General features: G+C 48.5%; 1 protein-coding gene across 1 annotated transcript in view; it reads right to left on the bottom strand.

The window, feature by feature from the left end:
• LOC144754097 (E3 ubiquitin-protein ligase TRIM39-like) overlaps nt 1–23,536 on the bottom strand; it is a 243,702-nt gene extending 220,166 nt beyond the window's left edge. Inside the window, exons 1-2 of the mRNA XM_078641665.1 lie at nt 23,103–23,536; nt 15,422–15,517 (exon numbers count right to left, since the gene is read on the bottom strand). Coding sequence (XP_078497791.1) covers nt 15,422–15,517; nt 23,103–23,186 — 180 coding nt within the window. The 5' untranslated portion in view covers nt 23,187–23,536. The remainder of the gene's footprint in view (nt 1–15,421; nt 15,518–23,102) is intronic.
• Nucleotides 23,537–27,433: the final 3,897 nt, after the last annotated feature.

Here is a 27,433-nt window from a genome sequence, read left to right as displayed (position 1 = left end):
TCTGCGTAATAGACCGTCACTCAGAGCTGAGGGAAAAGCACCTGAAGTCTGCATCACTTTCAGGAAGAGCCGAGGACTTGCCTAGCACCCAGGAGCCTGCATCACTTTCAGGAAGAGCTGAGGACCTGCCTAGCACCCAGGAGCCTGCATCACTTTCAGGAAGAGCTGAGGACCTGCCTTGCACCTAGGAGCCTGCATCACCTTCAGGAAGAGCGGAGGACCTGCCTAGCAGCTAGGAGCCTGCATCACTTTCAGGAAGAGCTGAGGACTTGTCTAGCACCTGGGAGCCTGCATCACTTTCAGGAAGAGCTGAGGACCTGCCTAGCCCCTAGGAGCCTGCATCACCTTCAGGAAGAGCTGAGGACCTGCCTAGCACCCAGGAGCCTGCATCACCTTCAGGAAGAGCGGAGGACCTGCCTAGCAGCTAGGAGCCTGCATCACTTTCAGGAAGAGCTGAGAAACTGCCTAGCACCTGGGAGCCTGCATCACCTTCAGGAAGAGCTGAGGACCTGCCTAGCCCCTAGGAGCCTGCATCACCTTCAGGAAGAGCTGAGGACCTGCCTAGCACCTGGGAGCCTGCATCACTTTCAGGAAGAGCTGAGGACCTGCCTAGCAGCTAGGAGCCTGCATCACTTTCAGGAAGAGCTGAGGACCTGCCTAGCACCATGGAGCCTGCATCACTTTCAGGAAGAGCTGAGGACCTGCCTAGCCCCTAGGAGCCTGCATCACTTTCAGAAAGAGCTGAGGACCTGCCTAGCACCCAGGAGCCTGCATCACCTTCAGGAAGAGCGGAGGACCTGCCTAGCACCCAGGAGCCTGCATCGCCTTCAGGAAGAGCTGAGGACCTGCCTAGCCCCTAGGAGCCTGCATCACTTTCAGAAAGAGCTGAGGACCTGCCTAGCCCCTAGGAGCCTGCATCACCTTCAGGAAGAGCTGAGGACCTGCCTAGCACCCAGGAGCCTGCATCACCTTCAGGAAGAGCTGAGGACCTGCCTAGCCCCTAGGAGCCTGCATCACCTTCAGGAAGAGCTGAGGAGCTGCCTAGCACCCAGGAGCCTGCTTCACCTTCAGGAAGAGCGGAGGACCTGCCTAGCAGCTAGGAGCCTGCATCACTTTCAGGAAGAGCTGAGGACTTGTCTAGCACCTGGGATACTGCATCACTTTCAGGAAGAGCTGAGGACCTGCCTAGCCCCTAGGAGCCTGCATCACCTTCAGGAAGAGCTGAGGACCTGCCTAGCACCCAGGAGCCTGCATCACCTTCAGGAAGAGCGGAGGACCTGCCTAGCAGCTAGGAGCCTGCATCACTTTCAGGAAGAGCTGAGAAACTGCCTAGCACCTGGGAGCCTGCATCACCTTCAGGAAGAGCTGAGGACCTGCCTAGCCCCTAGGAGCCTGCATCACCTTCAGGAAGAGCTGAGGACCTGCCTAGCACCTGGGAGCCTGCATCACTTTCAGGAAGAGCTGAGGACCTGCCTAGCAGCTAGGAGCCTGCATCACTTTCAGGAAGAGCTGAGGACCTGCCTAGCACCTAGGAGCCTGCATCACTTTCAGGAAGAGCTGAGGACCTGCCTAGCCCCTAGGAGCCTGCATCACTTTCAGGAAGAGCTGAGGACCTGCCTAGCAGCTAGGAGCCTGCATCACTTTCAGGAAGAGCTGAGGACTTGCCTAGCACCTGGGAGCCTGCATCACCTTCAGGAAGAGCTGAGGACCTGCCTAGCCCCTAGGAGCCTGCATCACTTTCAGAAAGAGCTGAGGACCTGCCTAGCACCCAGGAGCCTGCATCACCTTCAGGAAGAGCGGAGGACCTGCCTAGCAGCTAGGAGCCTGCATCACTTTCAGGAAGAGCTGAGGACTTGCCTAGCCCCTAGGAGCCTACATCACTTTCAGGAAGAGCTGAGTACCTGCCTCGCACCTAGGAGCTTGCATCACCTTCAGGAAGAGCTGAGGGCCTGCCTAGCACCCAGGAGCCTGCATCACCTTCAGGAAGAGCTGAGGGCCTGCCTAGCACATGGGAGCCTGCATCACCTTCAGGAAGAGCTGAGGGCCTGCCTAGCACCTGGGAGCCTGCATCACTTTCAGGAAGAGATGAGGACCTGCCTAGCACCTGGGAGCCTGCATCACTTTCAGGAAGAGCTGAGGACCTGCCTAGCACCCAGGAGCCTGCATCACTTTCAGGAAGAGCTGAGGAACTGCCTAGCACCTGGGAGCCTGCATCACTTTCAGGAAGAGCCAAGGACCTGCCTAGCACCCAGGAGCCTGCATCACTTTCAGGAAGAGCCAAGGACCTGCCTAGCACCCAGGAGCCTGCATCACTTTCAGGAAGAGCCAAGGACCTGCCTAGCCCCTAGGAGCCTGCATCACTTTCAGGAAGAGCTGAGGACCTGCCTAGCCCCTAGGAGCCTGCATCACTTTCAGGAAGAGCTGATGACCTGCCTAGCACCTAGGAGCCTGCATCACTTTCAGGAAGAGCTGAGGACCTGCCTAGCACCCAGGAGCCTGCATCACTTTCAGGAAGAGCTGAGGACCTGCCTAGCACCTGGGAGCCTGCATCACTTTCAGGAAGAGCTGAGGACCTGCCTAGCCCCTAGGAGCCTGCATCACTTTCAGGAAGAGCTGAGGACCTGCCTAGCACCTGGGAGCCTGCATCACCTTCAGGAAGCGCTAAGGACCTGCCTAGCACCCAGGAGCCTGCATCACTTTCAGGAAGCGCTAAGGACCTGCCTAGCACCCAGGAGCCTGCATCACTTTCAGGAAGAGCTGAGAAACTGCCTAGCACCTGGGAGCCTGCATCACTTTCAGAAAGAGCTGAGGAACTGCCTAGCACCTGGGAGCCTGCATCACTTTCAGGAAGAGCTGAGGACTTGCCTAGCCCCTAGGAGCCTGCATCACTTTCAGGAAGAGCCAAGGACCTGCCTAACACCCAGGAGCCTGCATCACTTTCAGGAAGAGCCGAGGACCTGCCTAGCACCTAGGAGCTTGCCGGTGAGAGAGGGAAGGAGAGCGTCAGATGATGAAAGAGTACTGCCTGTCACGGAGAGAAGCCCACCATGAGGAAAGAGTACTGCCTGTCCAGGAGGGAAGCCCTGCATATCCTCGGCATGAGAAACATCCAGAGAAAGAGTACTGAGTGTCAAGGAGAGTAGTCCAGCATGATGAAAGTACTGCCTGTCAAGGAGAGTAGTCCAGCATGATGAAAGTACTGCCTGTCAAGGAGAGAAGCCCAGCATGATGAATGAGTACTGCCGGGGGCATGGCCCGGCAAGATGGCCAGACAGACGTAATTCATCTCGGCTCCCGGTCCGCGCTCAGTTCTGGCACAACTATGTGCGGTTATTCAACAGCTCCCCGGTCGAGAAGCACACCAATGGCAAGCTGATACTGTGGGGTGCAATTTGAGCGACTTCATTCCCTGCCAACGTGATTCCAGCCCAGTGGTTCAGTCCTGTTTTGGATCCCCGGCGCTTACTAAGATGGCGCCCGACTCCTCGAGGGGGATGGGAGCCCCGGAGGCCCGGTGAGGTGCCTACGGAGTCATCGCGATAAAGGAACACCACGACGCTAACATGGCGGCCGGACTTTGAACATAGACATCCATACAGGACTCATCGCGGCTCTTGGCCCGAAGCCTTGCTCCATGCTGTAATGATATAGCACCCAAGACGCTGCACCCCACTTGACCAGAAAACGACTGCAGGGCCCCTCCACAGCAAAGACTCTAACACGACAGGGAGCACCCTGTTGGAACTCGCTGGCGCTCATCAGAAAAGGCGCCCACCTGTGCTCGACCAACAACGCATTGCTGAGGCTGGGAGATGATCATGCGACAGACGTGAGCAGGACATAATACCTGACGTGCATAACAGTGAAGATTACTGCCTACGCGACTTCCAGGAAGCCAGTAGAGGGGACAATCCTTCATTGAACACACTGCTACAGCAGAGTCCCACGGAGCCACGCTGCAGTTTCGGGCCCTCCATGCGTGTGGGGAATGAGAAGGTCTGGATGGGGGCTATCAAGACGATCTGACCCCTGAGCACCTTACTCTTGGTAGGCGAAAGCAAAAAGGCACCGACACAGATCTGAGTGCACGCCATGCCTGACCCTACAATGGTGACTTACCTGTGAATAGGGGCACCCGAAAGGAGATTTCCCTTAATCACTGGACACAACTTCCCCAGACCTGCCTGTATGCTGCCAGAGAAGGGGACGAGCAAGGCAACAAATAGAGTGTCTGACGTCTTCGCACCGTTGTATAAACACTTGCCATCGGAGCGGAGCAAGTGTCCAAACGCCATGGCTCTCACTAAAACTGATCTTCTGACCACACTAAGATATTAAGACGGAACTCCGGAACGAACTGGCTCAGGATCTCAAGGCCTCGATTGAACAACTGAAAACGGACCTCACTGGTCGACTCGCCTCCCTCCAACAAGACGTGGACTCAGTGGGCACAAGAGTGGTCGATCTGGAAGCACAAATCCAAGACTTAGATGGGCACGCCGCCAGTATGCGAGAAGACATACGCTCCCTCCAAGACCATCTCCACGTTTGCAATTAAAAGCAGAGGACCTTGAGAACAGGGCACGGAGGGAGAATATACATCCTCTGCCCGCAGTCCATCAAAACAAAGCTAGACAGAGTACACCGGGTTGGCAGCTTGGCGACCAGAGATAGGAAGCAACCACGCTATATTCTCGCCAAATTCCACTCCTATAAAACAAAGGAAGTTGTCCTGCTAGCCGCCAGGAAAAAAGGAACAATCTCTTTTCAGAATCACCCCTACACCGTCTTCCAGGACATGGCGCCGGCCACGCTAACCAGGAGGCAGATGCTCAGACCAATCACGTTGAAAATGCGAGATGAAAACATTAGATAGAGATGGACATATCCATTTGCTCTTTCCTTCGAGTTCAACAATAAACAGTGCCACATCACAGACTTGCAAGAAGGGTTGGACCTTTAGGGACTTTCCTCTGAAACTCTTAAATCCACCCAGAGTAAATCGCAGGACTCGTCGAGGAACAGCCCTCCGGCATACCAATGGTCTACTGGCTCCCGGAGAAACCGCAGATGAGACTTTCCTAAACCAAGCCGCGCTGATGCCTGCGCTACGGAGCATGATCAGGTGGCAAACGATGACCCCTTCGCTCTTGACCACTCCCAGAGGTAGACTATAAGTATAAGGTGGGGCAACGTGAGACGAACTCAAACTGTTGATCACCAGGGATGTCGCAATAGCCTCACTATGCCTCCGATCAACAGTAGTCTCACACCGCGATCCCTTACTAGGGGCTGACCCATCTGCTTCATGCGTTCCAGAGAAACCTCAGTTCAGTCATAACAGACTTTCAGACTCCAGCCTAAAGAACTACTGTGGCATGCAGACCTCCACAAACCGACTTGGGGCTGTGGCAACCCGCACTAGTCTTGCCGACCTTTGAAAGCAACACTCGATGACGGATGTATGACGTTACAACGCATACTTTTACCACGCCTACCATTACCACGCATTTTTTACAACGCAGGATCCATTACAACGCATACCATTACCACGCATGTATTTACAACGCATATACCTTTACAACGCATACAATTACAACGTAAGTATTGGTAAGTATATAATATTTTTAAATATTTATTTTAATTAAAATTAATATAATGTAATTTAATTTAATTTAATGTAATTTAATTTAATCAATTTAATTTAATTATATTTAATTTTTACCCTGTACCCTTTTACCCAAAAACCCCAAACTGACCCTGAACCCAAAAAATACCCCTTTTACCCAAAAACCCAAAACTGACCCTGAACCCTAAAAAAACCCTTTACCCAAAAACTGAAAACTGACCCTGAACCCTAAAAATACCCCTTTACCCAAAAACTGAAAACTGACCCTGAACCCTAAAAATACCCCTTTACCCAAAAACTGAAAACTGACCCTGAACCCTAAAAATACCCCTTTACCCAAAAACTGAAAACTGACCCTGAACCCTAAAAATACCCCTTTACCCAAAAACTGAAAACTGACCCTGAACCCTAAAAATACCCCTTTACCCAAAAACTGAAAACTGACCCTAAACCCTAAAAATACCCCTTTACCCAAAAACTGAAAACTGACCCTAAACCCTAAAAATACCCCTTTACCCAAAAACTGAAAACTGACCCTGAACCCTAAAAATACCCCTTTACCCAAAAACCCAAAACTGACCCTGAACCCTAAAAATACCCCTTTACCCAAAAACCCAAAACTGACCCTGAACCCTAAAAATACCCCTTTACCCAAAAACCCAAAACTGACCCTGAACCCTAAAAATACCCCTTTACCAAAAAACCCAAATAATATTTTTAATAAAATAATATACTTACCAATACTTACGTTGTAATGGTATGCGTTGTAAAAGTACCTGCGTTGTAAATACATGCATGGTAATGGTATGCGTTGTAATGGATCCTGCGTTGTAAAAAATGCGTGGTAATGGTAGGTCGTGGTAAAAGTTGCGTTGTAAAGGTTGTATACCCTCGATGACCGATGTTATATGCAACGTTCGAAACGGGTGCAGACGGGGACCTCGGTCCTACTGTCACCCCCTCATACACACCGAGGACACCTGAATCCAAATTGGGACATTTCCCTTGTTGTGTAACCAGTTCCTGTTGGTAATGTTGGGTTTTCTTTTATTTTTTGGAGTGGGAGGGGGTGGGTTCTGGGATTGGTGGCGGCTTTTTCATTATGACCCAAGGACACAGGCCTCATGCAGGAGACTCATTATCTATTTATTCTATAAGAGACATACATGTTGCTGGCCAGGAACAGTTAGGCCCACGTGCCAACACCATAGAACCAGAAGGAAGGAGGGGATGGTAACCAAGGCCCAATGGTACTCACAGTAGGCTCCTGGAATGTGAAAGTTCTCAATTCCCCTAAAAAAAGACAGAAGATCTGGAAATACCTTACAGATCATCACCTTGATTTAGTCACTCTCCAGGAAACCAATTTGGCCCGAGCAGAGGACAAACGACTTTGCCACAAACACTGCCCACTGATTTATCGTTCCTCCGCACTGACTAAACATCGGGGAGTTGCCCTCCTCTTTCACAGCTCCACGAAATTCCAACCTAGCGACACTCCGACAGACAAAGACGGGAGACTAGTTATGGTCAAGGGCTCCCTACAGGGCATTCTATGCACATTTATTGCAGCTTATGCCCCTAACACAGGGCAGACACCCTTTGTAATAAATAAAATATTAGGGAAAATTCGAGACTTTGCAGAAGGGAAAACGATATTACTAAGCGACGTCATCTTGACGTGGCAAACGGATTTAGATAGCACTCACTCACACAGAGAGGACTCCACTTCCTTCTCGGTGGACACTAAACAACAATTCCAAGACATGGGCTTTTTAGACGCGTGGCTCAACCTCTACCCACTAACAAGAGACTACACGTTTTATTCCCATGTACACCACACCTATTGGAGGCTCGATTACATCTTCATCAGCCAAAACTTGCTGGGGCCCTAAGGGAGGCTAAGATATTTCCTCTCTCCATATCGGACCACTGTTAAATCTATATTTGTCTGTCCTGGACCCACATCACACCCACAACACCCAAATGGTACCTCCCGACCTCCCTCACTCGGGACAGGGTGTTTTGTACTGCACTACGAGAATCCATCACCGACTTTTTAAATTTAAATATACCCGAGGCACCACGGATTTTAATAACTGGGATGCCTTTAAGGCAGTGTTCCGGGCGAAATGCTCACCCTCAACTCCTCCCTGAACAAGCAGAGAGCCAAGGAACGGGTAGATCTAGAATCTGAACTAGGATTAGCCGAAAACCAGCATAGAGCTAAATCCACCAGGGCATCTCTACGCGCTCTCACGGCCATACGGGGGAAACTAAAAGCCATTTACAACAACAGAGCAGAATTCACTCTCGCAAAACTTCGTCAAATGTCTTACTCCCAAGGTAACAAGATAGGTAAACATTTGGCCAGGCAATTAAAAGAGAAGTTCGAACGAGAATATATAGGGGGAATACCAATTTAAGGAGGGCGTATTGACCCACAAAGATGCCGAAAAGGCTGATACTTTTGGATCCTTCTATAAAGCTTTATACCAGGGCGAACCAAGAGACCCAGAGCTGCAAGAGGGTTACCTTCCAACATTACAACTTCCCCGAGTATTCCAAGAACAGAATGATAACCTAACAGCGCCCATTACCTCTGAATAAATAGCTACTGTCATAAAGTCCCTCAAAATACACAAACCTCCTGGGTCGGACGGGCTTACAGAAATTTTTTATTAAATGTTCGCCCCAAATATTTTGCCCCATCTCACACGCCTTTTTAACATAATGGCCACGGAAGGCATAGCCCCTCCGCACTTATCTCGGTAATCCCCAAGCTAAGGAAAAATCCACCGCTGTGCTCCTCATACCGCCCCATAGCTCTGTTAAACCTAGACGTGAAAATATACTCGGCTATCCTGGCGGCCCGATTAAACGACCTTATGCCAAATCTAATCCACCCTGATCAATCCAGATTCATTAAAAGCCGCCAGACCCATGATAATACCAGACACATAGTACACCTGATAGAGAAGGCCACCAAACGGAAAATACCAGCGGTACTCGTGGGCCTGGACGCCGAGAAGGCCTTTGACAGAGTGGATTGGCCCTTCGTTTTTAAAACACTAACCCACTTCGACTTCACGGATGTCTTTTTAACTATGCTTAGGGCTAACTATGCACAGCCACGCTCTAGAGTACAGGTGAATGGGATAGTCTCACCCCCCTTCCCCCACACCAGAGGAACCCGCCAGGGATGCCCGCTATCCCCCTTATTGTTTGCCCTCAGCATTGAGCCATTTGCCATGGCTATACGGAACGCACCAGAGATCAAGGGGATCCCCTTTAGTGGAGAAAGCCATAAAATCTCGCTATTTGCGGACAATGTGCTCCTGTCCTTCACCGAGCCAACCTGCTCTCTCCCCAAACTCCAGACAGAACTGGCGCGATTTGAGGCAGTAGCGGGTTTCAAAATTAATCTGAACAAATCATATATACTCAATCTAACCATCCCAGAGAATGAGGTAGGGGAGCTACAACAACACACCTCGCTCCGATGGACATCCCGTTCCCTCCAATATCTGGGGAAACTGCCTTTGTTTCTTTGTCTGGGGAGAAAATCAAAGAACATACTCCTAGAATTGCTAGGTTGTCCACTAAACTACTACAGTATGACTTCGACATTGTGTATCTTCCCGGTTCGAAGAATGTCAGGGCGGATTATTTTTCACGTTTCCCCATAACTGAGAATGACTCTGAATTTGAAAAGGAGGATGACCTAGAGGACTGTTTTGTTGCTGCGGCAGATCTTGAAGGAATGTGTGCCATCAATGAAGTTGAGTGGAAGGAGGAGTTGTTAAAAGATGAGGTTCTTGTTCAGGTTGCTAATTACTTGAAATCTGGTTGGCCCAAGGAGAAGAATGTTTCTGGAGATTTCCAGACCTACGTTAAGGTTGCTGACGAGCTTACTGTTGAGGATGGCATTCTCTTGCGATGTGGCAGACTCATTCCTCCTGGGAGCTTGAGGAAACGTCTTGTTGAGGGTGCACATGAAGGTCATTTGGGAAAAACTTTTACGAAGCGTAGGTTGAGGGACGTGTTCTGGTGGCCACAAATGGATGTTTGTGTCGATACTTTGATTGATAATTGTGTCATTTGCAAATCTTCCGACAAAAGTCACAAGGTAAGGACACCCCCTTTGGAGCCTATTCAGCTTCCGGAGAGAGCGTGGGAAAAGATTGGAGTTGATTTAGTTGGCCCTTTCTATCTTCTAACTTCTTCTCGCTTTGCCATTGTAGCCATTGATTATTACTCCAAGTGGCCGGAGATTCGATTTGTCAAGGAACCTTCCTCTGCTAATGTCATTCTTTTTTTAAAGGATATTTTCTTGAGAGAGGGTTTCCCTTCAGTGGTCATGACGGACAATGGTGCGCAGTTTGTCAGTTCTGAATTTGAGTGTTTTCTTAAACAGGGTGGTGTTGGTCATAAGAAGAGTTCTTTGTATCATCCTCAGGCCAATGGCCTTGTGGAAAGGATGAATCGCGTGCTCAATAATTGTGTGCAGTGGGCCATCGCCAGCAAGTGTGTTGTTGAGAATGGTTTTACCGCACTACTGCGCATTCTTCCACTGGAGTTTCTCCTTTCGAACTTTTAAGGGGAAGGAAACCTTCTACAAAAATTTGTCCAGGTTGGATGTCTAAGTGGGTGAAGATGAATGTGATGGATGGCATTGATGGTTTTGTGAGGGACAATATTTCGACAGCTCAGAGGAAACAAAAGATTTATTTTGATGAGAGAAAAAGATCTGTGCCTCATAATATTTCTGCTGGAGATGTCATTCGCATCAAGAACTCTGTTCATGTCACCAAGGGAAGGAGCAAATTTTCTGAACCACTAGTGGTCGACAAGGTTTGTGGGAATGCTGTGCGTGTGAACAACAAGGATTGGTGGAACATTTGTAAAGTTGTGAGGGTTGGTAGAGATGATGTGTTACCCATTTCTGTTAGTAAAAAGGGAAACGGTAATGTTAATGCTGATGTTGATGCAACTTTTGTGTCAGAGCCTCGCAGGAGTCTCAGAGTTTGTAGGATTCCTGCCAGGTTCAGATAATTGTACTGTAACCTTATTGTATTCTTCTCTGCTCTCAGCTGTGTCTTTTCACTTTTATCTTTTTCTTCTTTCTCATTTCCTTCTTGCTCATGTTTCTTTTCTTTTCTTTCTCTCAACTATCTGTTTTTCATTCGTTTTCATTATATAGAAAAGAGGATAATGTAGTATTCTCTGTGTTGTGCCTCCCAGGCACCTGTAGTTGGAACCTTGCATGCTTCATGGTTCCAGGCTTTGTCTGAGAACGCTGTGATTTGACAGTTGGTCTCTGTCATTGCTCCCTGTCGCTGTGCTTCTTCTAAGCTAAATAAATGCTTCATTTATAATTCCTCTGGAGCATTCCTTGAGTAATTTACTACACACTGCGCGTGGATGGGCTTTTTCAAGCTAATTTCCCATCCGCCCTCTGCAAACTCCGAGACGATCTTGCCAGATGGAAACCTCTTTTTATTTCATGGCTCGGCGGCGTCCACGTAGTCAAAATGCCCATTCTTCCTAAACTCCTCTACCTGTTCCAGGCCCTACCTACAGAACTCAATAGGGATTTCCTTCCGACAGTCAAATCTTTAATACTAAAATGTATCTGGCAGGGAGGCTGGGCACGCTTTTCCTACTCAATCCTACGACGTTTAAAATCTGAGGGGGGGTAGGCTTACCCGACTTCGGCCTTTAATATAAAGCGGCTAATTGCGAGTGATAACGTATGTAATCTCACTGATGTATAACTCCAGACCTATGCACACACAAGCTCACAGACGCACACACATACAGACTGATGTATAACTCCAGACCTATGCACACACAAGCTCACAGACGCACACTTACAGACTGATGTACAACTCCAGACCTATGCACAAACAAGCTCACAGACGCGCACACATACAGACTGATGTATAACTCCAGACCTATGCACACACAAGCTCACAGACGCACACACATACAGACTGATGTATAACTCCAGACCTATGCACATACAAGCTCACAGACGCACACACATGTAGACTGATGTATAACTCCAGACCTATGCACACAAAAGCTCACAGACACACACACTTACAGACTGATGTATAACTCCGGACCTATGCACACACAAGCTCACAGACGCACACACATACAGACTGATGTATAACTCCAGACCTATGCACACACAAGCTCACAGACGCACACACATACAGACTGATGTATAACTCCAGACCTATGCACACACAAGCTCACAGACGCACACACATACAGACTGATGTATAACTCCAGACCTATGCACACAAAAGCTCACAGACACACACACTTACAGACTGATGTATAACTCCAAACCTATGCACACACAAGCTCACAGACGCACACACATGTAGACTGATGTATAACTCCGGACCTATGCACACACAAGGTCACAGACGCACACACATGCAGATTGATGTATAACTCCAGACCTATGCACATACAAGCTCACAGACGCAAACACTTACAGACTGATATATAACTCCAGACCTATGCACATACAAGGTCACAGACGCACACACTTACAGACTGATGTGTAACTCCAGACCTTTGCACACAGAAGCTCACAGACGCACACACATGTAGACTGATGTATACCTCCGGACCTATGCACACACAAGGTCACAGACGCACACACATGCAGACTGATGTATAACTCCGGACCTATGCACACACAAGCTCACAGACGCACACACATGTAGACTGATGTATACCTCCGAACCTATGCACACACAAGCTCACAGACGCACACACATGCAGACTGATGTATACCTCCGGACCTATGCACACACAAGCTCACAGATGCGCACACATACAGACTGATGTATAACTCCAGACCTATGCACATACAAGCTCACAGACACACACACTTACAGATTGATGTATAACTCCAGACCTATGCACACACAAGCTCACAGACGCATACACATGCAGACTGATGTATAACTCCAGACCTAAGCACACACAAGCTCACAGACGCGCACACATACAGACTGATGTATAACTCCAGACCTATGCACACACAAGCTCACAGACGCACACACATACAGACTGATGTATAACTCCAGACCTAAGCACACACAAGCTCACAGACGCGCACACATACAGACTGATGTATAACTCCAGACCTAAGCACACACAAGCTCACAGACGCGCACACATACAGACTGATGTATACCTCCGGACCTATGCACAAACAAGCTCACAGACGCACACACATGCAGATTGATGTATAACTCCAGACCTATGCACATACAAGCTCACAGACGCAAACACTTACAGACTGATGTATAACTCCAGACCTATGTACATACAAGCTCACAGACGCACACACATGCAGACTGATGTATAACTCCAGACCTAAGCACACACAAGCTCACAGACGCGCACACATACAGACTGATGTATAACTCCGGACCTATGCACACACAAGCTCACAGACACACACAAATACAGACTGATGTATAACTCCAGACCTACGCACACACAAGCTCACAGACGCACACTTACAGACTGATGTACAACTCGAGACCTATGCACACACAAGCTCACAGACGCAAACACTTACAGACTGATGTATAACTCCAGACCTACGCACACACAAGCTCACAGCCGCAAACACTTAGACTGATGTATAACTCCAGACCTACGCACACACAAGCTCACAGCCGCACACACATACAGACTGCTGTATATATCCAGACCTACGCACACACAAGCTCACAGACACACACAAATACAGACTGATGTATAACTCCAGACCTATGCACACACAAGCTCACAGACGCAAACACTTACAGACTGATGTATAACTCCAGACCTACGCACACACAAGCTCACAGACGCACACTTACAGACTGATGTATAACTCCAGACCTATGCACACACAAGCTCACAGACGCACACACATGTAGACTGATGTTTAACTCCGGACCTATGCACACACAAGGTCACAGACGCACACACATGCAGATTGATGTATAACTCCAGACCTATGCACATACAAGCTCATAAACGCACACACATGCAGACTGATGTATAACTCCAGACCTATGCACACACAAGCTCACAGACGCACAGACATGCAGACCGATGTATAACTCCAGACCTAAGCACACACAAGCTCACAGACGCGCACACATACAGACTGATGTATACCTTCGGACCTATGCACACACAAGCTCACAGACGCACACACATGCAGACTGATGTATAACTCCAGACCTAAGCACACACAAGCTCACAGACGCGCACACATACAGACTGATGTATAACTCCGGACCTATGCACACACAAGCTCACAGACACACACAAATACAGACTGATGTATAACTCCAGACCTACGCACACACAAGCTCACAGACGCACACTTACAGACTGATGTACAACTCCAGACCTATGCACACACAAGCTCACAGACGCACACACATACAGACTGCTGTATATATCCAGACCTACGCACACACAAGCTCACAGACACACACAAATACAGACTGATGTATAACTCCAGACCTATGCACACACAAGCTCACAGACGCAAACACTTACAGACTGATGTATAACTCCAGACCTACGCACACACAAGCTCACAGACGCACACTTACAGACTGATGTATAACTCCAGACCTATGCACACACAAGCTCACAGACGCACACACATGTAGACTGATGTATAACTCCAGACCTATGCACACACAAGGTCACAGACGCACACGCATGCAGATTGATGTATAACTCCAGACCTATGCACATACAAGCTCATAAACGCACACACATGCAGACTGATGTATAACTCCAGACCTATGCACACACAAGCTCACAGATGCACACAAATACAGACTGATGTATAACTCCAGACCTACGCACACACAAGCTCACAGCCGCACACACATACAGGCTGCTGTATATATCCAGACCTACGCACACACAAGCTCACAGACGTACACACTTACAGAATGATTTATAACTCCAGACCTATGCACACACAAGCTCACAGACGCACACACAAACAGACTGATGTATAACTCTAGACCTATGCACACACTAGCTCACAGACGCACACACATACAGATGCCATGTTTTTGCCCACTCACAAATACCACCAGATTATGCGAAAAGCAAACCCCTAGACAGGCATTCACATATGCAAGCACAAACCCACAGCCAATAAATCCAGACTGAAGCATACAAAACACTCAAACACACATGTACAGATATGAGCTCATGCATCTGGATACTCTATGGCTCAAAATATATACATGCATACGAAGACACACAGAAACACTCGTTTATGCCCACAAAAACACTCAAACACAGAGATGAGTAGATATGCATGCACTCCCATGAATAACTCCAGGGCCATCCATTCATGAATACATAATTAAACACGTACACCTAAGCAGGAATATGCACGCACACATACGTGTGCGCGCACAAACACACACACTGGTATATACTCACAGCCAGCTAATGCGATATCTGTGCACATACACTAAACACACACCAGTATGTAAGTACTACCTTAAGGTCAGAAGAGTAATTCTTGTTTTTATTTAGTTTAGGACAATCACTTGGTTAATTTCAGTCCCAATATCCAAGCACCGTGACTCCGGTCAGTATATTTATTCGGTGGGGATCATGACCCAGTCTGTAGGGTGACTCATCAGCCTCTGTGTGTCACCACAAACAAATGTGCACAGACATGTACAGGCACACAGAGACACAGCACTCACAGCAGCCTCTCACCCTCATTGTTTTATATGTTTCCTCTTCCTTGACTTTAGACTCCAGAATATATTCTTGATCTTTCTTCAGATGACGCAGCCACTCTTGAAGTTTCACCTGCAGAGATGAGATTGCAAGAAATAAGTGTATATTTGTAAAGGGTGGTCTTACTTACAAAAAAGAGTCACTACAGTATCTGCCACACGTGCCCGGACTGTATATACCAGTCATACATTAATATTGTAAGTACCAGCCACACATATGCAGATTGTAAGAACTAGTCGCACATATCAGGATTGTGAGCACCAGCGCCAAGTATCACAGACAAGGACACAGACAACGGTGTCACTTCTTTGGTCCTGTTCTTGCCTAGAAAGACACTGTGCTCACTTTAAGCCGAACTGCATGGAAAGATTTAGACTTGCACTACTTTACAAAACAAATGTAGTCCTTGTGACATTATGACATATTTTACAACAAGAAGTGTCCCCCGGGCTCCTCGCTAGTCCTTGTATAAAGGTTTCACCAAGATCCACAATAAATATCGGGTGTTTTACCAATGCTTGTTTTTATTTATTTCATTCATCTTGTTATATTCACAAGAAAATCATTACTTCAAAAAAGTCTTTCAATGTTCGCAAATGCACTCTTATAAATCCCAATGCATTTCGGCATTACTGCCTTCTTCCAGGGGATAAATGTTCTGTCAATGAAGAAAAGAAAACGAGATGTGTTTGAGGAAATGTCCTTCGTATTGAGTACCATGCAGTGCTGATTACGAAAAGAGAATGTGCCCGTGAAAAAGTGAGGTGAAACGAAGTGCAAAATTAGAAACAAGAACCAAGGTGCCGGAATCAGAACCGAGGTGCCGGGTACGTGACTGGCTGGGTTTAAGAAAACAGTGATGAAATGTGAGCCCAAAAGGTGGCGTTAACGCGAGTGCACGCGAGTCCAACATGCGGAAGAAAAGTAAAGCTGGGTAACATGCCAATGTTATCAAAAAGTGGAGTAGGGCTTGTGCCTAAGCCAGGCAGAAACCACCACTCTCGTCAGCGCAAGGGAGTTACACGCTTTAAGATAACCCCTACTCACCACCTTGGTAGCTTGGCACGAGCCGTCAGGCTTATCCCAGAGGCAATGTGTAAAGCGTTTGCGCAACACACACACACAGCAGCAACGCACTAGGCACACCACAAAAGAAACTCCACACAAGTTTATATAAAAATAGCCTTTGTATTATCCAAAACACATTAGAATCATAATCACACATATACACTGTGCCACCTGGCACCAGGTAATAATTTACAGGGGATTATATACATGACAGGGCCAATCGGGCCACTGTCAGAACCATCACAAAGCACAGTAAATATAACACACCCAGTAACTACTGGTAAAAATACTGTACTCAGCATTATCACTAGCAACATAAACTCTGTATGTCTGCATCACATCAGACATAAAACACAAATTATGTATACATCACAATTAGGAGTGCACCGTAGTAACACTCCCCAGGTGCATACATCACCCTCAGCATAAACTTGTTGCGCATTCCTTTAGGGCCATGTGCTCTACTGGTACACACAGGTACCCAAAATGACCCCTGGCCAACTGGCCTTCTGTGGGGCCCAAATGCTCTTTGTCCCAAATGTCAGGGCTCTACATGGGACCTTCCACCGGGCCTTTGGCTGCCAATGCAGCGAAGACAATTTGCACAATTCCCCCGGGGGGGGGCAGGGGGGAAGAGTGTGTGTGTGTGTGGGGGGGGGGGTTGTCTCACCCCCTCCTCCTCATTAAGCAAATACGATGTCCCTTAGTTGCAGCTGCCCACGCTCTTGCGGTGCAGCTGTGAAAAGTAGGCCTGGCACAACTGTGCCCCTTAAGCCCCACTGGGACTCTTAAATCTCGCCGGGTTCCATCCGCGGGGCTCCTCACTGAGCCCGACGCTGTTTAACATCTATGTCGCTCCTTTGGCTCAGATGGCGAAAGCGTCTGCTTTTGAAGGCATTTCTTATACCGACCACACCCAGCTGATCATCTCCCTGGGACAGGACACTGACGGAGCCATATGACCATTTCGGGATCGTATGAGGAATGTTGCAGCGGGGATGTCTAAGAACCGTCTTCAGTTGAACGAGAGGAGACGCAGGTCCTGCTGTTTGGCAAAGCCCAGCATCTCGGGTCTCCTGACTGGTGGCCTCCTGAGCTGGGGTCAGTCCCCTGCCCACGGCAATCTGCAAGAAACCTCATTAAAATAAACCAGGAAGTGTCTCTGAAAAGGCACATAGCCACTGCAAGATGAACATGCTTGGCTTCCATGCAGCTTCTGAGGAAAGTTTCTCCCCGGCATCCACCTCCGGCTAGGAAACATTTGGTCCGGGCTTTGGTGAAAAGCTGTCTGGATACCAGCAAGGCTTTGCTTATGGCAGCAATGATACCCTTCTGTCCAACCTACAGGTGGTGCACAATGCGGCTGCCTGGAATCAGCCTCCATTCTATCGCTGCTGCTGCTCGGATTTTGCTAAATTAAAAAAACTGTTGCACACCTGATTGTTTCACTGATTAGGTGCAAGTTATGTGCAGGTCGAGCGCCAAGATGCACCTCCAGATGTGATTCATTGAGCTTTAATAAATGGATATAACATAACATACACCCTCGTGACTGATGAACCATCTCTTGACCTTATCACATGGAGGAGCCGACCCCATGCAGGGTCTGTGGAGAGAACAGACAACCAAAGAAATCACAGTCTGTGACAGGCACAGGAAGAGTGCAGGCTGCAAACCCCCAGGCAGGGTCTGCGACAGAGAACAGACACTGGAAGAGTGCAGACACCTACCCCAGGCGGATGTATGACATTACAACGCATGCTTTTACAACGCGGTTTTTATAACGCATGCCATTAAAACGCATAGTGCTTTTAGGCGCTGGATAGTGAATTGTTTAATTTACTATTCCAACTCCAGACCCCGTGGATAGTAGGGAAGGTGTTGGATAGTACATTAAACACATTCCCTATCCTAGAGCGCCCCCCCCAGCGCAATGCGTTGTAATGGTTTGCGTTGTAAAAGTTGCGTTGAAAAGGCACTGCGTGGTAAAAGTTGCGCTGTAAAGGTTGTTTACCACCCCAGGCAGGGTCTGCGACAGAGAACAGACAGACACAGGAAGAGAGCAGGTGTCAACCACAGGAAGGGTCTGTGGCAGAGAACAGACAGACACAGGAAGAGTGCAGGCACCAACCCCAGGCAGGGTCTGCGACAGAGAACAGACACAGGAAGAGTGCAGGCACCCCCCCAAGCAGGGTCTGCGACAGAGAACTGACAGACACAGGAAGAGAGCAGGTGCCAACCCCAGGCAGGGTCTGCGACAGAGAACAGACACAGGAAGAGTGCAGGCACCCCCCCAGGCAGGGTCTGCGACAGAGAACAGACAGACACAGGAAGAGTGCAGGCACCAACCCCAGGCAGGGTCTGCGACAGAGAACAGACACAGGAAGAGTGCAGGCACCCCCCCCCAAGCAGGGTCTGTGACAGAGAACAGACAGACACAGGAAGAGAGCAGGTGCCAACCCCAGGCAGGGTCTGTGACAGAGAACAGACAGACACAGGAAGAGTGCAGGTACAAACCCTAGGCAGGGTCTGTGACAGAGAAGAGACAGACACAGGAAGAGTGCAGGCACCCCCCCAAGCAGGGTCTGCGACAGAGAACTGACAGACACAGGAAGAGAGCAGGTGCCAACCCCAGGCAGGGTCTGCGACAGAGAACAGACAGACACAGGAAGAGTGCAGGTACAAACCCTAGGCAGGGTCTGTGACAGAGAACTGACAGACACAGGAAGAGAGCAGGTGCCAACCCCAGGCAGGGTCTGCGACAGAACAGACACAGGAAGAGTGCAGGCTGCAAACCCCCAGGCAGGGTCTGTGACAGAGAACAGAAAGGAGAGGAGTGCACGCACCAACCCCAGGCAGGGTCTGTGACAGAGAACAGACAGACAGAGGAAGAGTGCAGGCACCAACCCCAGGCAGGGTCTGCGACAGAGAACAGACACAGGAAGAGTGCAGGCTGCAAACCCCCAGGCAGGGTCTGTGACAGAGAACAGAAAGGGGAGGAGTGCAGGCCCCAACCCCAGGCAGGGTCTGCGACAGAACAGACACAGGAAGAGTGCAGGTACCAGCCAGATATTGGGTCTGCAACAGAAAACAAACAACAAATACGAGAGAGCAAGAACCGAACGCTTACACGGTCTGTGACACAGAACAGCAGATCCCAGCATCATAAAGGGTCTGTGACTGAGAATAGACATATTGAGGGAGAGGGAAACAGACTCCTACAGGATCTCAGATGGGGAACAGGCACATCAGGAGAGCAACCGGACTCAAAGGGTCTGTGACTGAGAAACCAGACAGCCAAAGTGAGAGAGCAGACACCAGCGCGATGCACACAGAGAACACACGTTTACTACCACACCGACCCTTTGAGTACCACGTGAGATCCAAAAACACCCACACACACCCCTTCTGATCCTCTGCAGCCGCCTCTGTGGCTCCAGGTATACACCTGTGGTCTCAGCGCTCCGACAGCCACACTGTGTGCTCTTTTCCAGTTTCTTATATAGGTTTCACAGAGTGCCTTTGCTTTCGAGCCCTAAGCATCCACAAACATACCTTGTGACTTTGGGCAGTCTTCTCTAGGGGATCCAGAGTCCACTTTGATCCCTGAATACCCACAGACATATATTGTGCTCCTCTGCATCCTCTTCTATGAGGCTCATAGTGTTCCACCTATGATCCCTTAAAGCAGACATACAGAACGTGTATTCCCCTGTGAGACTCAGGGTGGCTTTACTTGTGAATCCTGAGCTCACACATATATACCATGTGCTCTTGGGCACACTTCTCTAGTGGATCCACAGGGTGAAATGTGATCTCTTAACACCTGAAAACATACTTTGTATCCTCTGGTAGACTCAAGAAGTGACCTCACATGTACTACCTGAACTCCAACACACCTGCCCTGTGCTCCTCTGCAGGTTCTTCCTCTGGGTCACTTACAGAGTGTCTTCACGTGTGGTACCTGAACTCCCACACACCTGCCCTGTGCTCCTCTGCAGGTTCTTCCTCTGTAGAACTTACAGTCTTCACCTGTAAGTCCTGAACACCCACATACACTCCTTGCACAGACTATCTGTAGGGCCCACTGGCACATTATGACCTATAATCAATCACAGACACACCCAGAGCTCTCAGTAGCCTCCTCTATGGACTCTCCGGCGCCTTTGATTCCCTGAACATCCACAGACACACCCTGTTCTCTTCGGCAGTCTCCTCAATGGCGCACACAGGTAGGGTGACCAGATGACTCCATGACACAGGCACTCAAACTTTCCATTTCTGAGCTTTCGATTTAACCGATCAGTGCATTCTGGGAGTTGTGGTCTTGGTTCATTTTATTGAATCCTATTGCTTCAACACACCAGATAGAAATGATACATAAAGTAAAGTCCAGGAATGGAAAAACGGCGTTTCAGTGACACAGAGCCATCTGGTCACCCGATACAAAGGGTGACTTTTGACTTCTGAACTCTCACACACATAGGCGGCGCGGTGCGTCCATTGGGGCGTAGGGGCGAAGCCCCACTAAGCCCCATGGACCCACCACGTCCTCACTAGAAGCCAAACACAATTATTTTTAAAAATCGCGCTATCTGCCGGCCGGCAAACCGGGAGACACCCGACCTTCCCGGAGTGCGCAAGGGGGGGGGTGGGGGTGGGGGAGGATCGGGCTGCTGCAGCTGCGCAAGTGTACTTTTGGGCACAAACATGCCCGCGCATGCGCAGATCGTTTTCTTATGAATTCCCCCTTAGAGAGAGGACCAGGGGGCGGGCCGCAGCCCCCGGGGTTACACAGGGCGACGAGTCATGGTGCCCCCCCAGCCAATCCTGGCGCAGGATTGGCTGGTCACTACATAGCCCGGTTACATAACCCCTGACGGATAGCACGGCCGACTTTGGTGCTGGGAAACCAGGTTCGAGCCTCTTATCGAACCATAAAAATGTATACATGACTTACTTTGGTGTTAAATAAATAGACATTTTAAAAAACAAATAAAAATGATGTCCCGACTAAGGTGTGAAATTGGTGTCGAATAAATACATGTTTTTAAAAACAATTAATATTAATCATGTATCATTGGTGCTGGAGTACAAGGTTCGAGACTGGTATTAAACACTGACAAGCTGTGTGCAAGTTATATGGTCATAAAAATACATGAATGATGGATGCAGGATGGGTGGATGCATGAATGGATGCAGGATGAATGATGGGTGGATGAATGGATGGGTGGATGCATGAATGAATGATGGATGCAGGATGGATGGATGGATGCATGAATGGATGCAGGAATGGATGCAGGAATGGATGCTGGATGGGTGGATGGATGGATGGGTGGGTGGATGGATGGGTGGGTGGATGGATGGGTGCATGAATGAATGATGGGTGGATGGGTGGATGAATGATGGATGCAGGATGGATGGGTGGATGGGTGCATGAATGAATGATGGATGCAGGATGGGTGGATGGATGGGTGGACACATGAATGGATGCAGGAATGGATACAGGATGGATGATGGATGGGTGGATGGATGGGTGGATGGATGGATGGATGGATGAATGATGGATGCATAAATGAATGATGGATGGATGGATGGGTGGATGCATGAATGAATGATGGATGGATGCAGGATGGATGGGTGGATGGATGGATGGGTGGGTGGATGGATGCATGAATGAATGATGGAAGCAGGATGGATGGGTGAATGCATGAATGAATGATGGATGCTGGATGGGTGGATGCATGAATGAATGATGGATGCAGGATGGATGGGTGGGTGGATGGATGGATGGGTGGATGCATGAATGATGTATGGATGGATGCAAGGTGGTTCGGGCTCGCTGCGGTGCAATATGCAAATTAGTTTACGCCTCACCACTTTCAAATGTCACCAGCCGCCCCTGCACATAGCTCGTGCTCTCCGGCCGCCCCCTGTGTGAAGAAACCAAGTGACTTTGTTTTCCCTGAATATTCACAGACATACCTTGTGCTCTTCACTCGTCGTTCCTAAACACCCACACGCACCTTGTGCTTGTTTGAGGGGTTTTCATTGGGGCTCAGTGTGACCTCGTGACCCCTAAATGCCACAGACGTGCCTTGTCCTCTTTTCCAGACCCTTCTTCGAGGCTTGAACAACCTCCTAGCCCTAAAATCGAACTAAGATATCTTGTATTCCTTTGTATGACTCATTGCATGTTTTCATTAGTGAGCGCTGCGCACCCACTTACATGACTTGTGCTCTTGGACAACTATCTTTATGGGACTTACAGGGTGCCTTTGATCAATGAAGACCCAGAGACATTGTAACTTCTGAAAGCCTGCAGGAGTGTATACACACACCCTGCGCTCCTCTGCAGAGACTCTATGAGGTACACAAAGTGACCTGTCACCTCTGAACACGTGCACAGAGCTCCCACTCTCAGTGCCTCCTTGATGGGGCTCGCAGAGTGACTTTGTGATCCCTGAATGTCCACAGACAAACCACGTGATCTTCAATTGTAGTTCCAGAGCACACACACGCCTTGTAGTCGTATGCAGGTTCCTCAATGGGGAATGACTTTCTGATCCCTGAATGACCATAGACGTACCTTGTGCTCCTCTGCAGCCTTCTCTAGAGGACTTGCTGAGTGTGTTTTGTGCTCCTCGGACTCCCAGCACACCACACATATCATCCTCTGATCCTCTGCACAGAACAGCCTCAGTTTCTCTTCGTGTTTCTCGCACAGATTCTCCTCCGGGGGCTTCACTGGGGGCAGATGAAACTGTTTTGCAATGTCCACCACGTTCCCCAGCTGCTTGTTTGGTCGGAGTTTTTTTCTACGAGATATCTCCCTGCACTCAGGACAGGGGAAGTTTCCATCTCTTCCCTACCAGCTCTGGGTGATGCAGGAGCGGCAGAAGTTGTGTCCACACTCGATCATCACCGGATCCGTAAAATATTCCAAACAGATGGAACAAGTGGCCTCTTCCTGGAGGATCCCGAGCTGAGCTGCCGCTGCCATGATGCAGAAACGCAGGAAGTGAAGGTAAGTTTCGTTTCTCTCTTTATGCAGTGGGTGTGTCTGTGCGTCTGTCCCTCCCTGTGTGCAGAGGGTGTGTCTGTGCGTCTGCCCCTCTCTGTGTGCAGTGGTTGTGTCTGTGAGTCTGCCCCTCCCAGTGTGCAGTGGGTGTGTCTGTGCGTCTGCCCCTCCCTGTGTGCAGTGGGTGTGTCTGTGCGTCTGTCCCTCTCTGTGTGCAGTGGGTGTGTCTGTGCGTCTGCCCCTCCCTGTGTGCAGTGGGTGTGTCTGTGCGTCTGTCCCTCTCTGTGTGCAGTGGGTGTGTCTGTGCGTCTGTCCCTCTCTGTGTGCAGTGGGTGTGTCTGTGCGTCTGTCCCTCCATGTGTGCAGTGGGTGTGTCTGTGCGTCTGTCCCTCTCTGTGTGCAGTGGGTGTGTCTGTGCGTCTGCCCCTCCCTGTGTGCAGTGGGTGTGTCTGTGCGTCTGTCCCTCCCTGTGTGCAGTGGGTGTGTCTGTGCGTCTGTCCCTCCCTGTGTGCAGTGGGTGTGTCTGTGCGTCTGTCCCTCTCTGTGCGCAGTGGGTGTGTCTGTGCGTCTGACCCTCTCTGTGTGCAGTGGGTGTGTCTGTGCGTCTGTCCCTCTCTGTGTGCAGTGGGTGTGTCTGTGCGTCTGTCCCTCTCTGTGTGCAGTGGGTGTGTCTGTGCGTCTGCCCCTCTCTGTGTGCAGTGGTTGTGTCTGTGCGTCTGCCCCTCCCTGTGTGCAGTGGGTGTGTCTGTGCGTCTGCCCCTCCCTGTGTGCAGTGGGTGTGTCTGTGCGTCTGTCCCTCTCTGTGTGCAGTGGGTGTGTCTGTGCGTCTGTCCCTCTCTGTGTGCAGTGGGTGTGTCTGTGCGTCTGTCCCTCCATGTGTGCAGTGGGTGTGTCTGTGCGTCTGTCCCTCTCTGTGTGCAGTGGGTGTGTCTGTGCGTCTGCCCCTCCCTGTGTGCAGTGGGTGTGTCTGTGCGTCTGTCCCTCCCTGTGTGCAGTGGGTGTGTCTGTGCGTCTGTCCCTCCCTGTGTGCAGTGGGTGTGTCTGTGCGTCTGTCCCTCTCTGTGCGCAGTGGGTGTGTCTGTGCGTCTGACCCTCTCCGTGTGCAGTGGGTGTGTCTGTGCGTCTGTCCCTCTCTGGCTGCGCTGGGACTTCCGGGTTCATGTTACAGTCACAGAGCAGGAGGGATCTACCACTTGTTTTTGTTCCTACTTTCTGCAAGTCTCAGGAGCTGGCACTTAATAAAAACGATATTCCGTAAAATCCTTTGTATTTTTTAAATATGTTGATTAGAATCATTGTTTAAGAATTGTACATATTTAAAAGTACTTTTTAGGCAATTTCTTCGTGCATTTTCAATTTTATGTTTAGGGTTCAAAGCCTGCAAATACCTGCTTTTGATTCATGTTTTTTATTCTGTTGCAGCCATGCTTACAAATACTAGTCAGGCCAGTGAATAACCGTCCAGATGGCAACTCCATCTGTACTTTGTACATGTTCACTTGTTGATGCCTTTAGAGCAGAAGTTTTATGTTTAAGAGGATATTGTAACCACTGCCTGTGATTGCCTGTTCTGTGTGAGGGAAGCTTCCACTGATGTTGTCTGTGCTGCACCTAATCTGTGTGAGGGAAGCTTCAACTGCTGGTGTCTGTGCTGCACCTCATCTGTGTGAGGGAAGCTTGCACTGCTGGTGTCTGAGCTGCACCTCATCTGTGTGAGGGAAGCTTGCACTGCTGGTGTCTGTGCTGCACCTCATCTGTGTGAGGGAAGCTTGCACTGCTGCTGTCTGTGCAGCACCTCTTCTGTGTGAGAGAAGCTTTAACTGCTGTTGTCTGTGCTGCACCTATTCTGTGTGAAGGAAGCTTCCACTGCTGTTGTCTGTGATGCACCTCATCTGTGTGAGGGAAGCTTGCACTGCTGGTATCTGTGCTTCACCACTTTTTTTTATTTTTATTTATTTATTAGGTTTTTTAAGGCAGCAAACAGGACAGGAACAAAAGAGCAAGGACAACAATATTATACAAGTTACATTGCCAAAATCATACATTTGACGCCATGTCCCCTTACTGACCTATCCACTTTATTATAGGGGACCATAAATTACTTCCGAAAGTTTTTTCCTTATACCCTTCAACTTATACAGAGCAATTTCTAGATGAAACATATACAAGAGCTTTGTTTGCCACATTATGAAATTCGGTGGTTCCGCATCAAGCCAGTGCGATGTAATACATGCACGAAGTGCAGACATGCAAATAAAAATAAAGTATTCCTCTGAATCAAAAACTTGTTGAGTCGTGCTCTCTTCACAACCGAAGATAACCAATGGTGTTGTAATCTTAATCACAATACCCAAATTACCTGAAATAAAACACTCAATATCGGCTATCAGTTGGCCCAATTTGGGGCATAAAACAAACATATGTGCAGCATCTGCTGCATAAAGATTACACTGATTACACGTTGTCCCCCTCCCAGAGTTCCATTTGGCTATCTTGCCCGGTGTATAGTATAGCCCGAAAATTGACATATAATGCTGGCTTATCAATGAACCATTAAGTAATACCTTACTAGCAATCGCCAAGCTTCTTTCTAAATTGACATACTCAACACCCAGTTTAGTTTGCCACTTAATCACTCTTAATTCTAAGTCATCCTCAACTTTCTCCATAAGTAATTGATATAAGTGCCCAATTTTCTGCCCTCCCTTAATTGCTTCAAACAGCATAATTTTTCCCAATGCCAATGTAGAATTAGATATTTTCTGAGCACAGAAACTTCGTACTTGTAGGTATTTAAAAAAGTCGGCTCTCGGTACCTGATGTTCTATCCTTAAATGCTCAAAAAAGATACAAACTCGCTTCCCTGAAACAAGTCCCCCAATTTATTAATCCCCAGATTATGCCACCTAGATATAACTCCATCATGAAAAATTTCAGGTAAAAAAAAACAATTCCTTAATGGAGTATATATATTTATGTTAGAGCCTAACCAATATCTTTTTTTTAATAGTCCTCCATATGACGAACGCTGCTTCAACAGTTTTAAACTTTGTTTTTTTTAAAGTAACCGGGTTCGATGATTCGGTTAAAACATTGTTTAGCCACCGAACCCAGGAGCATCTCGTAGATGGATGGCATCATATATTCCTCTGTAGAATCTTCCGATAAGATTAAAAAGCCCATATGTTGCAATATCGCACACCAATAATAAATGTGAAAATTCGGTATACCCCAGCCCCCTTTTTCCCTTGACATCACGCATCTTTTAAATGCTCTCCGGGCCCGGTGGTACCCCCAGAGAAATCTTGAACACATCCTATCGATTCGGCCAAAATAACCAGAAGATATCAGTAAAGGTATTGATCGAAATATGTACAAAAACGTAGGGAAAATGAGCATTTTTATCACATTGCTGCGACCTAGAAGTGAGAGCTTCAGATTGTTTAATCTTTCCAGGGTTTTATTCGATGTGCTAATGATAGGATCTAAATTAATAGGGATACTTTTTTCCATATTGGCAGTGATCTTTATGCCTAAATATGTGGCCTCCTCATCAAGTTGTAGATTTACTGGACGACCGGCCGCTGAATGGATAAGCTGTGTCTTATCGATATTTAATTTATATCCAGAAAGCCGGCCGAATTCCTCCGCAGACTTCACTATAATAGGTAGGGCACAACTCAACTCTGATGTCACTATAGCGATGTCATCTGCGTAAGCGCAAACTTTAAAGTCAAAATTATTTATCCGCACTGGTTTAATCGCCAGGTTGCTCTCCAAATGGGCAATAAACGGGTCGATATATAGAGCGAACAGCAAGGGCGAGCAGGGACAACCCTGCCTCGTCCCTCTTGCTATTCGCACCATCCCTGAGCTCCTTCCTGTTATACGAATAGTGG

The sequence above is a fragment of the Lissotriton helveticus genome, chromosome 5_1 (assembly GCF_964261635.1).
Source record: "Lissotriton helveticus chromosome 5_1, aLisHel1.1, whole genome shotgun sequence".
In the NCBI taxonomy this organism is placed as follows: Eukaryota; Metazoa; Chordata; class Amphibia; order Caudata; family Salamandridae; genus Lissotriton; species Lissotriton helveticus.
Note: the sequence above shows the minus strand (reverse complement) of the source record. Positions and strands in the feature narration are given on the sequence as shown.